Source organism: Rhipicephalus microplus, chromosome 3 (assembly GCF_043290135.1).
Source record: "Rhipicephalus microplus isolate Deutch F79 chromosome 3, USDA_Rmic, whole genome shotgun sequence".
Lineage (NCBI taxonomy): Eukaryota > Metazoa > Arthropoda > Arachnida > Ixodida > Ixodidae > Rhipicephalus > Rhipicephalus microplus.
In genome coordinates, this window is record NC_134702.1 from 2,408,525 (window position 1) to 2,422,681 (window position 14,157).

Genomic DNA, 14,157 nt, shown 5'->3' on the forward strand with positions numbered 1-14,157 from the left:
CGTCTATTTTCAACCGCAAATCTAGTAATATTTTCGCTGATGTTCTCATCTGCTTGAAACATCGGGTCATTTTTCTGGAACCATAAGAGAGGATCTTTGTAACGGCGGTAATCTGCGGCCCCATCTCCACAGGTCGGCTGTTTCAGTTTTCTGCGAGTGGGCTTGGAGAATGATGTCCAGACAACGAAGATGGACGTGGGCTGGATGATCAGGGCTGCATGGGTGACGGTGATCTGTGCCGATGTTGGCGTGGGTCAAGCAGACGCTGACGAATGAACAAATGCTGTTCGATCTTTGCTAACGTGCTGGCCATTCTCCGTTTCGATGGCATGGGGCTTACAAGGGAATGCCCCTTAACGCAGCCTGTCGGCAAGGGCAGAACATGTACAGGGAACCAGCTTCTCCACAATGAAAGCAGAAAAGCCTACGCTCGTTGTGGCGCCAAACGTCACTTTTCCGGGGCCTTCGCTCCCCACAGTGAGCTGCGCTATGTTCTGGAGGCAGGTACAGCGGACGAGGTGCACTACGTGCTGTGGCGGGCGAGGAGTCGCCATTGCAACTTCAGCATTGCTGTATACCACCGGTTGCTTGAGTACGTCAGAATACGTTGGGATGCGTCAAACAGGCTGTGGCTCACGCTCCGGCTCCCGTATGACCTACCTGAGATCGCCCCGCACAACGTCGATGACCGATAGTGCAGATGTAATTGGAGGTGCTTGCAACTTACTGAGCTCTTCTCTGATTACTGATTTGATGGGCTCTCGCAAGGCTTTGGTGTCATTCTTCAAGCCTTCAGAGTAGACATTGGAGGGTGCACAACTTATGTCCCGGTTGTATTGCCGAGCCCACTGGTCCCAGTGTTCTTTCAATGTGCGTCGCTTCCGAATGGAGCTCGACAACTCTGATAGGTGGGTTGCGGACAAGGACCGCGAATAGCTCTTGCTTCACGCCGCGCATGAAATGGCACCACTTCTTACCTTCGCTCATGTTGGGAACCGTACGTTTGAATTGGCGGATCATGTCCTCGATGTACATCGCCACACTGCCTCTGTTTGCGGGGTTCACTTGAGGTTATTATGATTGCTATCAAGAAGAAACACGCCTTGCATGTGCCGCCCTAAAGTAACGTTGTAGAGATGGCCGCAACCTATGCCATCAAACTATACGCCTATGTATCACACTTGGGTGATTCCTAAAGTAACTTCTGGGATTGTTTTATTACTGTATTCATCTATTTGAGCTACGTCATTGTTATTGCGAGAACCTGTTTGTTTCTGCAGAATAAGCAGTATCATCATTGTCATCTCGATTTCTATGACCTCGTTGTTTGTGTTTAAAGAAAATGAGCAAAGCGCAAATCACCGTTATATGCATTATACGCTAGTACTGAAAAATTGCCGTGTTTCCCCACTTTCTATTTCCCTGCACGATTTCAGTGTGCTAGGTTATCTGCGAAACTCATTCTTTTTCAGTGAAACTAACAAAGCGCTCGTTGTTACATAACATTTCACTTCATTCACCGTACCTTCTTCATCTCGCAAACTTTTGTCAAAAGAAAAGGTATGAAATTTGCGACCTACAAGACTACCTTAACATTACCCGCGTTATGACGCAGCGAACAACGCACCCTCAAGCTTGTAGATTTCTCAGGCATTGCTGAATGTACTAATACAGCCGGAAGAGGGCTAGAAAACGACGTAAAATAAAAACGAGGCTGACGAAGGAAAACACAAGAATATGTGAACAAAGAACGAGAACAAAAAAAAAACAGTAATGTTGAAGCATTTTTTTTTTACGTGGACCATACCGATCCCACATCCACTCTTTGTTTCAGATGGCGATTTTCTAATTATGCTCATACAGGTTCAGTTGATTTTTGCTTGCATAACCCGTAAAATAGTCTGAAAAAAAGTTCGGCAGATCCCACTTGCATTGGGAATCGATGTTATGCAATGCATGCGGAGGGAATTTAACTGTCGAATTCCACCCAAGTCCTAAGGTTCATATTCAAAAAGGGTGTAGCAGTCCGGAAGGCTAATCGCTGTTGAGCAACGGCGGGTTCGGACAACGAGGCGGCATTCGACGTTATGGACCTTAGAGCTTATAGCTTCGCCCACTCGTCGTCGTTCACTTCGTGGAGATGCACTGATTTTTCTTAACGCTCGCGAGTTAAAATTACTAATTTCTGTTCGCACGTCTCCTTGGTTGATATCAACTGAAGCAGGACTGATAGTTGGGCTAGTTGGTGATACATTATGGGCAGTATTAGCGCACAAACTCACGGGACGAAGAAAAGAACACTCCGGAACCTTCATGACCAGCACGTACGCGAATTTGCCTTCGCACTGCCACACGTGTGGATGCAGGCCCTTGTTCAATGAAACGACAGTGCTCTTCAAACATAGCGATCAGATCACAAGAGAACTAGTGGAAGCATTCTATATCAAAAAAGGAGGGAAGTCCTGCGTCAGTCAGACATTAATTTCTTTACATGAAAAAAATGAATATTAATCAGTAGCATGTTTGTTTGAATGTAATATGCCGTGCCTGCGCAGTTACCCGTAGCGCAAAATTGTTATTGACGTCGACACGATCCTTCGCTGGCCCTCTGCGCATGTTCTGTGCGTTTTTATCTAATCTGTTCCGTTAACTTGTATGTTTCAATAAATTCTTCGGTTGAGAGCAGTGCCTGATTGTGTTTCTTTTCTTCGTCCATTGAGTTTGTGCGCTGGTACTGCCCATAATTGATATCAACTGACAATCCCCCCCCCCCCCCCAGTAGATTGAGCTTAACTACAGTTGTTCATGACCAGACGTGACGGCTGTATCGCAGGGATACATATGTTATGCTTACAAATTGGGCAGCCATCACGGCATTCGCAATTGACGCTTCACGAACATTACGCATTATAATAAATAGCACGAAGAAAAAAAACGCTGCCACGGATCTACAGTAAAATGCTTGGTTGCCGCGCAGAATGCAGCGGTTTGATTCCTGCTGAGACCCTAACATTTTTTCTTTACATTCGCGTCAGCACAGTCGATGTCAGCCTTTTCTTTAACGTTCACGTGTTAAAATTACCCATGCATGTTTTCACCGTTCCTGGGTATATGTGAACTGTCAATCATCAATGGCACGTTGGCGCATACCAGCTACACACACCCGCCCACGGGTATGTGCCACTTTCTGGCGGAAGATGTTTGACGACGTACGGGACGAGATTGTGACATTATTCATGACGTGACCAGCGATTCGTAGCAGGTAAACCATCTTACCCTCAATAATTAATTTTGGTTTAACTCAAGTAAGGGGGTGATCACGAGAGCAGCCAGACGTGGCTAGATAGATAGATAGATAGATAGATAGATAGATAGATAGATAGATAGATAGATAGATAGATAGATAGATAGATAGATAGATAGATAGATGGATAGATAGATAGATAGATAGATAGATAGATAGATAGATAGATAGATAGATAGATAGATAGATAGATAGATAGATAGATAGATAGATAGATAGATAGATAGATAGATAGATAGATAGATAGATAGATAGATAGATAGATAGATAGATAGATAGATAGATAGATAGATAGATAGATAGCAGTACGAAAGTGCTTTCAGTGCGAAAAGAAATGCCTCGCTTTGAAAGCGGGAATGCTGACGGACATTTTGAAGTATGCTAGCCCGGAAATAATCCGACTGACTACCCTGCGCTTGGGGAGTTGGAAATGGGTTCAATAGGGGAAAAGGACACTATGCATGCGCGCGCATGAACATTCCAGCATTGTTGGGCCTATCGCTTCACATAAGGGCCTACCGCTTCACATAAGGTCTAAGAAACACGCGCGGCATTGGACTGGCCTGTTCTTGCATTCACAGTGACAGCGTAGTTGATGAACCTCGTGCACTCACCTCTCATCACACTCACAGTGACTGAGTGTGTGCAGCCGGTAGTTGAACAGGTGAAACCTCCTCTGGAATGCCTCGATGGTGTAAGGGCAGTGGTCGTGTTCGCGGCAGCAGCGGTCCACCCTCGAGTTGGGCCCCAGCTCGTTTAGCTTTCGCGCTGAACTCCCCGAGCCACACCAATTGGTGCCCGGGTACATGAGCAGATCCCTGCGACGCCTCGAAGGCCCCTTCTGGAGCCTGGTGCACGCACGCCTCATGCGACGCCATTCGAGCGGCGACCGTAGATGCTGCAGACGCACGCCTTTGCACGGGTCCGTTGCATTTCCTCGGCACCGCAAGTGCGCGCCGACCTCTTGGTAGAAGCGCCCCAACGCCTGGGCGTCACGCTGCAGCTCACACTCGGTGATATGGTTGTTGCGGAGCACGGCGCGAAGCAGGCGGCGGCCGTCCGACACTTGCCGGAGTAGCACTGATTTAGCGGGCCCCCAGCTGTCAAGGAGCGTGAGTGAGCCCGCGTTCAAATGTACGGCCGCCGCTAGGGCGGCCAGCAGCAGCAGCCGTCTCATGAACCGCAGCCTGCGGGGTCCCAGACACGCATGACTGGAGGGAGGACCCGATCCCATTTATCCCCAAGGGGGAGGGAAGCACCCCTCTCCCGGGCTCCCTCTCCGGCTGGGGAACTTTCGATCTCGAACTTTTGCGCCGCCTCGGAACAACAGTATTGATGCGCCTGGTGCACTTCAGCTGTCCAATCGAGCTGAAATGCCCAGTTACTCAATGGCACAATAACAAAATATCTCAAGCGATATTCTTTAGGCAACATTAAATAAAAGTCGCAGACAAGAAGGCCAATGAAAGTATAGGGGATCTCTCTTGTAGTAAGGTGTAAATGTGAAGGAAGCAGACAAAACGCGTTTTGTTTATAGCGTGAGACGCGTTGTTTGTAGGTGTCATGTTCGGTCCCTGCCAGCGGGAAGTTTTCTTTTCGTCCACCTTATTTTTTTTTTTTCATTTACAATATACCTACTGCAGTGATGGAAGTACTGCTGCAGTTGCTCCAAACTGCTCCAAAACCGAATCGCCGCTCCATGCTGCTCCGTACAGTAATTTTTGTTAGTAATTCCTCCAAACCTGTTCCGAAATGATGCGTAGAGAAAGAGAATGACGAACTGTTACCGTTTCACAGACTCGTAAGTCCTAAAGAAACTGAGAATAATTTGTGTACTATCATACCAGCAGGCTACTTGTGTGCAGCACTATCGGCTCTGATCATATTTGTGCGACAAGAACTGGAATATTAAGCACATAGCTCATTTGGCTGTTTTTTTTCTCAGCTATACATGCAGGCTAATGTGGTGAAATGTGAAAAAGAGCATGATTGCTTTTATCTTATACTGATTATTTACTCCTTATTTGACAACAGTTACATGCGACTGTGGTTACACCTAATATGTGGCGCTCGGTTCTTGTGGTTTTGATTTGATTTCTGCCACATATACTATTATTTTAAATGATAGCTCATTTCACAGCACATTTTTGACAACCTTCCATTGTTGTTTGCCTGCCAGTGTCACAACGCAGAAACAGCAGCAGTTGAATGCCGGACAACTCACTTTCGTTATACCAGAACACTGGCAAGCTGTTGTTGTTGTTGTTGTTGTTGTTGTTGTTGTTGTTGTTGTTGTTGTTGTTGTTGTTGTTGTTGTTGTTGTTGTTGTTGTTGTTGTTGTTGTTGTTGTTGTTGTTGTTGTTGTTGTTGTTGTTGTTGTACACATCGGCGCTAGCTCTGTGCCAGTGAGAGAAAAGACGACGGAGTTCGTGTGTCGCGCTCTCGGCCTCCCGTTTTCTGTGCTGCAGCTGTCTTGCTTGCCCTGGCGAGTTTCTTGCGGAAACGCCTCCGAAGAACACGCTTGTTATATTTGGTGGAGCGCTGCTGGGTCGTTCCCATTTTCGTCTTGGAGCTCCGCAACCGGACTTTACCATCTGCCCCCGCAATGGCCGAGGACGCCGCTCCTTCCCAAGCACCACCTACAGTCATGTGTTCTGGGACGCTTTGTCAACATGACCATCCCATGTTCAGCGGCACCGACGAACTTGACGTCCAAGACTGGCTGGTAGAGTTTGAGCATGTTAGCGGTCCCAACAAGTGGGATGACCCTACTAAGTTGACGCGCGTGAGTTTCTATCTGACCGATGTGGCGAAGCTATGGTACTACAACCATGAAGCCAAGTTCACTACCTGGTCAGCATTCAAGCAAATCATCCACTTCGTTCTTCAATCAGCCTGGATTGCGCAAGCTTGGCGCCGAACATCGCCTCTGTGGCAGAGCCCAAAGGAACTGTGAGACGTTTACGAGTTATATTGAGGGCGTCATCGATCTGTGTAAGCGCGTGAATGCATCTATGGCGGAGTCTGACAAAAAAGACACATACTGAAAGGCATGGATGACGATGCATTTCATATGCTGGCAGCCAAGTGCCCTCAGACAATAGCGCGAGCCATTGAACTGTGCCAAAGCTTTGACGAGCTGCGCAAAGAGCGCTTTTCTACCCGTCACGCCGGAATTCCCTAAGTGGAACTCTCATCTTTGGAAGTTAAGAGCACTGGCGCTAAATATTCCACCTTACTGCCGCAAATTAAGCAATACATCCGTGAGGAAGTAGCTCGTCAGCTCTCTATAGTCACGTCTGTCACCGAGAGTCCCACGGCACTGGATCACTCACTCCGTCGTGTCATTCAGGCTCAAGTTGCTGAGGTGGTTCCACCTCCTGTGCCACCAACGCAGCCTGCAGCGCCTCTCACCTATGCTGAGGCCATTACCCGTTCCTATGCTCGACTGACGTCAACACCATCCGCCCCTGTCGCCAACTTCTACTCGCAACTACGCCATGTTCACCCAATACGCCCTGTTCTCGCACAACCCCTCTCGCCTCCCAGACTACCTCCCAACCCTTGGCGCACTCCAGACAACAGGCCCATCTGCTACGCCTGCGGCATTCCTGGCCATGTTGCGCGTCACTGTCGTCGTCAAAGCAGTCTTCATGCCAACGATTACATCCCCAACCTCGACTACATTCCACAGCAGCCAGCACACCCTGTTTCCGCCGACTCATCGGGCGCTTATTCGCGCAGTGCCAGTTCCCTCTCTCGTCGATCTCCTCCTCCCCGGCGCCACTCCATTTCTCCTATTCTCCACCGTACCAACCCCACGTAAGAGGAAAACTAATTAGTTTGCATCAGGAACTGCGACTCTTAAGAGTCGCAGTTCCTGATGCATGCACTGCGCCCTCGTCAAAAATTTCAAGGCCTCATCTTTCGTCTCCGAACAGAATCGCGGTTATTATTGATGGTGTCGCGACGAACGCTCTTGTCGACACAGAAGCTGCCGTTTCTGTTTTAAGTGAATTTTTGTGCCGCAAACTGCAGAAAGTGACAAAACCCGTTTCTGATCTTTTATTACGGACGGCGAGCTCGCATCACGTTAAGCCTGTGGCGGCGTGCACGGCACGTCTTTTTATCAATGACGCATTCTATATTGTGAAATTCGTTGTCCTACCACATGCGTCCCATGCCGTGATCCTCGGTTGGGACTTCCTTTCTACACATGATGCGGTCGTTGGTTGCGCTGGAGCTCGACTCACTTTGTCCTCTTTTAGTACCACAGTCGTCGACGTCCCGAGCCCGGTGCCTAAATTGGTTGTCGCTGCTGACGCTATCATTTCTCCGTTCTCTGCCACCCTGGTGTCCGTTTCTTCTGACTCTGTTTGCAATTTGACCGCCCTGTTTACACCGTCTGAAGACTGTGCATTCCGACGGAACCTCATACTCCCATTTGCCGTCGTTACCCTTGTGAATGGTACCGGTGTGGTATACGCGTGCAATCCCTTTCCTTGCTCGGAAACTTTGTTACGCGGCAAATGTGTTGGGCATTTAGACAGTTTTGATGCCATCTTCCCTTTGGATGCAACGTCTGATAAGACACCGTTGACGATAAGTGCCGTCACTTCCGCCGCCGCAGCCACATCCCCTGTCTAAGACATCCTCCTGCGTAGCATCGATAACGCGCTTACGCCAGTTCAGCGCACAAAGGCTGTTCAACTGCTTGAACGCTTTCGTGCCTCTTTCAACGTTGGCCAGCCAGTATTGGGGCGCACGTCTGCAGTGGTTTATCGTATTGGCACTGGTCATCAAGCTCCCCTGCGACAGCGTCCCTTCCGAGTATCGCAGGCGTTATTAGCGACAACGTCAATGACATGCTGAAACGTCGCGTGATTCAGGAAGCGAACAGTCTCTGGGCCTCTCCTGTCGTGCTGGTGCGGAAAAAAGACGGTTCGATAAGATTTTGCGTTGACTACCGCCGCCTAAACATGATTACGCGGAAGCATGTTTATACCTTACCCCGCAAAGACGACGCCCTAGACTGCCTTCAAGGAGTCGAATATTTCTCATCACTGTATCTGCGCTCAGGCTACTGGCCCATGGCTGAAGCCGACCGTCCGAAACAGCGTTCATCACCCCTGACGGTTTATACGAATTTAACGTAATGCCTTGGCCTTTGCAACGCGCCAGCTACCTTCGAAAGGATGATGGACCCCATTTTCAGGCGCCTCAAATGGCAGACCTGTTTATGCTACTTAGATGACATAGTGTTTTTTTTTTTCAGATTTCCCGTCTCATATCGCTCGCCTTGAACAAGTTCTCGGTTGCCTCACTAACGCCGGCTTGCAGTTCAACCTAAAGAATTGTCATTTTGGCACTCGTCAGCTTACCATCCTAGGCCAGGTCATCTCCAAATAAGGAATTCCGCCAGATCCTGCCAAACTTCGAGCGGTTGCCGAATATCCCAAGCCCAGCACTCTAAAAAAACTTCAAAGCTTTATTGGGCTGTGTTCATATTTTCGGCGCTTCATCCGCAATTTCGCATCCCTTTTATCCCCCTTGACACAGCTTCTCGCCGGCAGCAACGACCTCTCAGCTTGGAATGCCGATTGCGATGAGTCATTTACAACGCTTCGCCTACTCCTCACGTCTCCTTCAATTCTGCGCCACTATGATCCCAACGCGCCCACAGAAATACACACGGACGGTAGCGGTGTCGGCCTTAGCGCGGTACTCACTCAGCCAAAACCAGGCCTTGGCGAGTACGTTGTAGCATATGGCAGTCGTACCCTCACAAAGACGGAGTCAAATTACTTCGTCACTGAAAAGGAGTGTTTGGCAATGGTTTCGGCAATCGGCATATTTCGCACCTACCTCTATATGTGTCACTTTGATGTTGTTACCGACCACCACGCGCTATGCTGGCTGTCGTCCTTGAAAGACCCGACTGGACGCCTGGCTCGCTGAGCTTTACGATTCCAGGAGTATGATATACGCGTGATTTATCACTCTGGACGAAAACACTCGGACGCTGACGCCCTATCTCGATCGCCACTGCCGCCCCGCCGTGGTGGTCTAGTGGCTAAGGTACTCGGCTGCTGACCCGCAGGTCGCGGGTCGAATCCCGGCTGCAGCGGCTGCATTTCCGATGGAGGCGGAAATGTTGTAGGCCCGTGTGCTCAGATTTGGGTGCACATTAAAGAACCCCACGTGATCAAAATTTCCGGAGCCCTCCACTACGGCGTCTCTCATAATCATATGGTGGTTTTGGGACGTTAAACCCCGCATATCAATCAATCAAATCGATTGCCACTGCCTTGTGACTCGGCCGGCTTACCAGCTTCTACTCGTTATTCATCATCTCTGCCCATCACCGACATGCCGGAAGAACAGCGCAAACATCCCTGGATCGCTTCCCTGCTTTATATTTTGTCTCAACAGGCCCCAAACTCCGCCTCACGCACCCTATGTCTTCAAGTCCAACACTTCGCACTTCGTGAAGGCTTTTTGTATCGTCGCAATTACCTGACCGACGGCCGCAAGTGGCTCCTCGTGATCCCTCGTCATTTGCGCGCGGACATTTGCAATGAATTCCACGACGACCCTCAGTGCGGTCACGCTGACTCGTTCAAGACGTACTCGCGTCTTCGCCTGAGGTACTATGGGCGAGGCATGTATCGATACGTTCGCCGGTACGTTCAGTCATGCCCTGCGTGCCAACGTCGCAAGGTTCCTACTCACAGCACCGCTGGTACTTTAAAGCCATTGCCCTGCCCTGCCCGACCGTTCGACCACGTCGGAGTCGATCTCTTCGGTCCACTCCCGACCACTATTGACGGCAACCGCTGGATAATAGTCGCCATCGACCGCCTTATGCGGTACGCGGAAACATCTGCGCTACCAGCCGCCACCACGAAAGGCGTCGCGTGGTTCCTTCTTCGTCATCTCATTCTGCGCCATGGAGCTCTACGTGAATTACTTAGTGACCGGGCCACGTCTTCCTCTTAAATGTCATCGAGGTTCTGCTCAAAGAATGCCACATTGTACACCGCACCGCTTCTGCATACCATCTTCAGACTATCTGCATGACGGAACGCTTCAATCGTACCCTTGCCGACATGCTGGCGACATGTCGGAAGACCACACAAACTGGGACCGCGTACTTCGTTTCGTCACCCACGCTTGCAACTTTGCGTCTCGAACTACCACTGGCTTCTCTCCCTTCTTTGTCCTGTATGGGCGTGAACCTTCATGTTCTATGGACACCATTCCGCCGTACCAACCGGACGTTTCTGAGGGCAAACCCATCTCTCAAGCTGCTGCTTACGCTGAAGAACGCCGTAAACTGGCTCGCTCGTACACCACGCAAGGTGAGTCGCGCCAAAAATTCCATCATGACACCTCTGCGTCTGACGCTATTACTCCCCAGGAAAGCTAGTTTGGCTTTGGGTCCCGTCCACAACTCCCGGACTTTCAACCAAGCTTTTGTCACGGTACCACGGCCCTTACCGCATAATGGAGCAGACATCTCGCGTAAACTACGTAGTCGAGCCGGTCGACCCATCACCCGATCATCGCTGCCGAAGCCGCGAAACAGTTCACGTCACGCGACTTGAACCCTGCTACGACTCACCTATAACGTCTCTACCTTAAGTCGCCGTCGCCAGGACGGCTCCTGATTTGTGCGGGAGGAAATTGTACCGGTGCACAACGGCGCTAGCTTTGTGCCAGTCAGAGAAAAGACGACGATGTTCGTGTGTCGCGCTCTCGGCCCCCTGTTTTTTGTGCTACAGCTGTTTTGCTTGCCCTGGCGGGCTTCTTGCTGAAACTCCTCCGAAGAACACGATTGTTACAATATATATATATATATATATATATATATATATATATATATATATATATATATATATATATATATATATATATATATATATATATATATATATATATATATATATATATATATATATATATATATATATATATATTGTGAGATGGCGTCCAGTACCCTCAAGACTCTTCTTTATTGTCTCGAGTATGTGCCCCACAACCTAAACTGGAGTGGGGATGATGAGTATATACAGATGAAAAGATGGAACTAGTAATGATGCTCACACTTATTTTCCCCGCGCACTTGATCGGCCGACCCGGGTGAGACTTAGGCGGGAAAGGTACGGCGAACAAAAGGTTTAAGGCGTGAAACGTGAACTATCTCGGATGCACGGTAACGACGGTCCGAGGAACCCTCGACGGGAGTGACAAGGTAATTGACAGGAGATGTTCGTTCACTAACAACGTAAGGTCCAAGAAAGCGTGACTGAAACTTTTCACACAATCCGGGTGTACGAACAGGCGTCCAAAGTAGTACTTCGTCTCCAGGATGGAAGGTGACATCTCGACGAAAGCTGTCATATCGTTGCTTGCGGTCTAGTTGACTGGCCTCCGTGTTGAGTTGAGCACGTTGTCGTGCGTCAGCGAGCCTGGAGACGAAATTTTCTGGCGTAGTCATGAACGTTTTTGTCGTTACATTGAAGAAAGAGGCGTCAATAGCGAATGTCGGCGCACGACCATAGACGAGGAAGGAAGGTGAATACCCGGTGGTTCGTTGAACAGCGATGTTGTGTGCAAACGTTACTAACGGCAAGATTTTGTCCCAGTTATCGTGGTTCGGTCCGATGTACATGGATATCATGTCGATTAGAGTCCGGTGGAATCGCTCTGTCAGGCCATTTGTCGTCGGGTGGTAAGCGGATGTAGTCTTATGAACTGTGTCACAAGTTTTTAGAATTTCGTCAAGAATTGTCGACATGAAGGCCTTGCCCCGGTCACTCAACAACGTGCGAGGTGCACCATGACGCAACACAATGGCTTCTAAAAAGAAGGCGGCAACGTCTGAGGCGAAGCTAGTGCGTAGAGGAGCGGTCTCCGCGTATCGTGTGAGGTGGTCGACGGCTGTGACGATCCAGCGGTGGCCCGCTGGCGTTACGGGAAGTGGTCCGACTAGGTCTATTCCGACAACGACAAAAGGTGTATCGGGACATGGAATGGGTTGTAATAATCCAGCAAGAGCAAAAGTAGGTCGTTTCCGGCGTTGACACAGTGCACAAGAAGCGACATAATTAGACACAAAGGTAGAAAGACCAGGCCAGAAGAAACGGCTCCCAACGCGGTTGTAGGTCTTCTGAAATCCCAAGTGTCCAGCTGATGGATCGTCGTGGAGTGCTTCGAGAACTTGTTTTCGCAGTGAATGGGGAAGTACTGGTACCCAACGATGCCCATCCGCATTGTAAGTATAACGCTGCAGGACATTGTTGTCTAGCTTGAACTGCCGTAGCTGACGGCGTAGTCTGGCATTAGGTGGAGAAGGCGAGTCATTCAAGTACCCGATGATGCGGTTACAATATGGGTCGTCACGTTGGCACGCGGCAAACTGAGCGCTGCTGTTTAAAGATAGTGGCGCAGCAACTGCCAGGGGTGATAACGTGAGTGCACAGGAAGCCGCTTGATCGCCTGAGGGGCATCGAGGGTGCGTGGTTGGAGATGAAAGTGGTAGAGGGCAGCGAGAGAGAGCGTCGGCATCCTGATGCTGTTTGCCAGACCTGTACACAACGTCAAAAGTGTACTCTTGCAAACGGGGTATCCAGCGACCGAGTCGCCCAGACAAATTCTTCAGCGAGGACAACCAGCATAGGGCATGGTGGTCGGTAATGACAGTGAAGTGGCGTCCATACAGATAAGGTCGAAACTTCTAGATGGCCCAAACGACAGCAAGACATTCCTGCTCTGTTATAGAGTAGTACTGCTCTGCAGCTGTTAGTGCGGGGCTGGCATACGCAACTACTCGCTCACGTGAAGTGTCGTCACGCTGGAGAAGGACGGCACCGATTCCGTGGCCGCTGGCATCTGTGTGAAGGAAAGTGGGTGCGCTCTCATCGAAGTGACGGAGGACAGGGTCTGATGTCAAAACACGTTTAAGGGCTTGGAAAGCACACTCGCACTCGTCAGTCCAAGTGAAAGCCGTTCCTGACGTCAGAAGCTTGTGTAACGGCCCCGCGATGGCAGCAAAGTGACTGATAAAGCGGCAGAAGTAAGACGCCAGGCCCACGAAACTTCGCAATTGTTTTTGGTTGCCCGGACGTGGAAAACTAATTACGGCAGCAACCTTGTCGGGGTCGGGTCGAACGCCATCTTTGCTGACAAGGTGACCCAATACTTTGATGCTCCTGCTGGCGAAGTGGCACTTCTTTGTATTGAGCTGAAGCCCAGCGTTCGAAATGCACGTAAGAACTTCGTCCAAACGCTTAAGGGGCTGAGGAACAGTAGAAGAATAAAATTACGATGTCGTCCAAATAGCATAAGCAGGTTTTCCACTTTAGACCACGTAAGACAGTATCTATCATGCGCTCGAATGTTGCTGGAGCGTTGCATAAGCCAAAGGGCATGACGTTAAATTCGTAAAGCCCGTCAGGCGTCGCAAACGCTGTTTTCTCCTTGTCTGCTTCACGCATAGGTATTTGCCAATACCCGCATCGGAGGTCAAGGCTGGAGAAATATTCTGCGCCTTGTAAGGAGTCCAGGGCATCATATATGCGTGGCAACGGATATACATCTTTTTTCGTTATCTTATTTAGCGCTCTGTAATCAACCCAAAAGCGGACAGAGCCATCCTTTTTCAGGACCAACACCACAGCAGACGACCAAGAGCTAGATGAAGGTCGAATAATGTCCCGTTTGAGCATGTCAGTGACGTTTTCCTCAATGATTTGCCGTTCCGCCGAAGACAGACGGTATGGGCAGCGGCGCACAATAGAGCTGCCTTCGGCTTCGATGCTGTGCTCTGCAACAGATGTGCGGCCCAAAAC

At 49.6% G+C, this 14,157-nt stretch overlaps 1 protein-coding gene across 1 annotated transcript in view; it reads right to left on the minus strand.

The window, feature by feature from the left end:
* LOC119164053 (group 3 secretory phospholipase A2) overlaps nucleotides 1-7,136 on the minus strand; it is a 32,457-nt gene extending 25,321 nt beyond the window's left edge. The window contains exon 1 of the mRNA XM_037416163.2: nucleotides 3,919-7,136. Coding sequence (XP_037272060.2) covers nucleotides 3,919-4,538 — 620 coding nt within the window. The 5' untranslated portion in view covers nucleotides 4,539-7,136. The remainder of the gene's footprint in view (nucleotides 1-3,918) is intronic.
* Nucleotides 7,137-14,157: the final 7,021 nt, after the last annotated feature.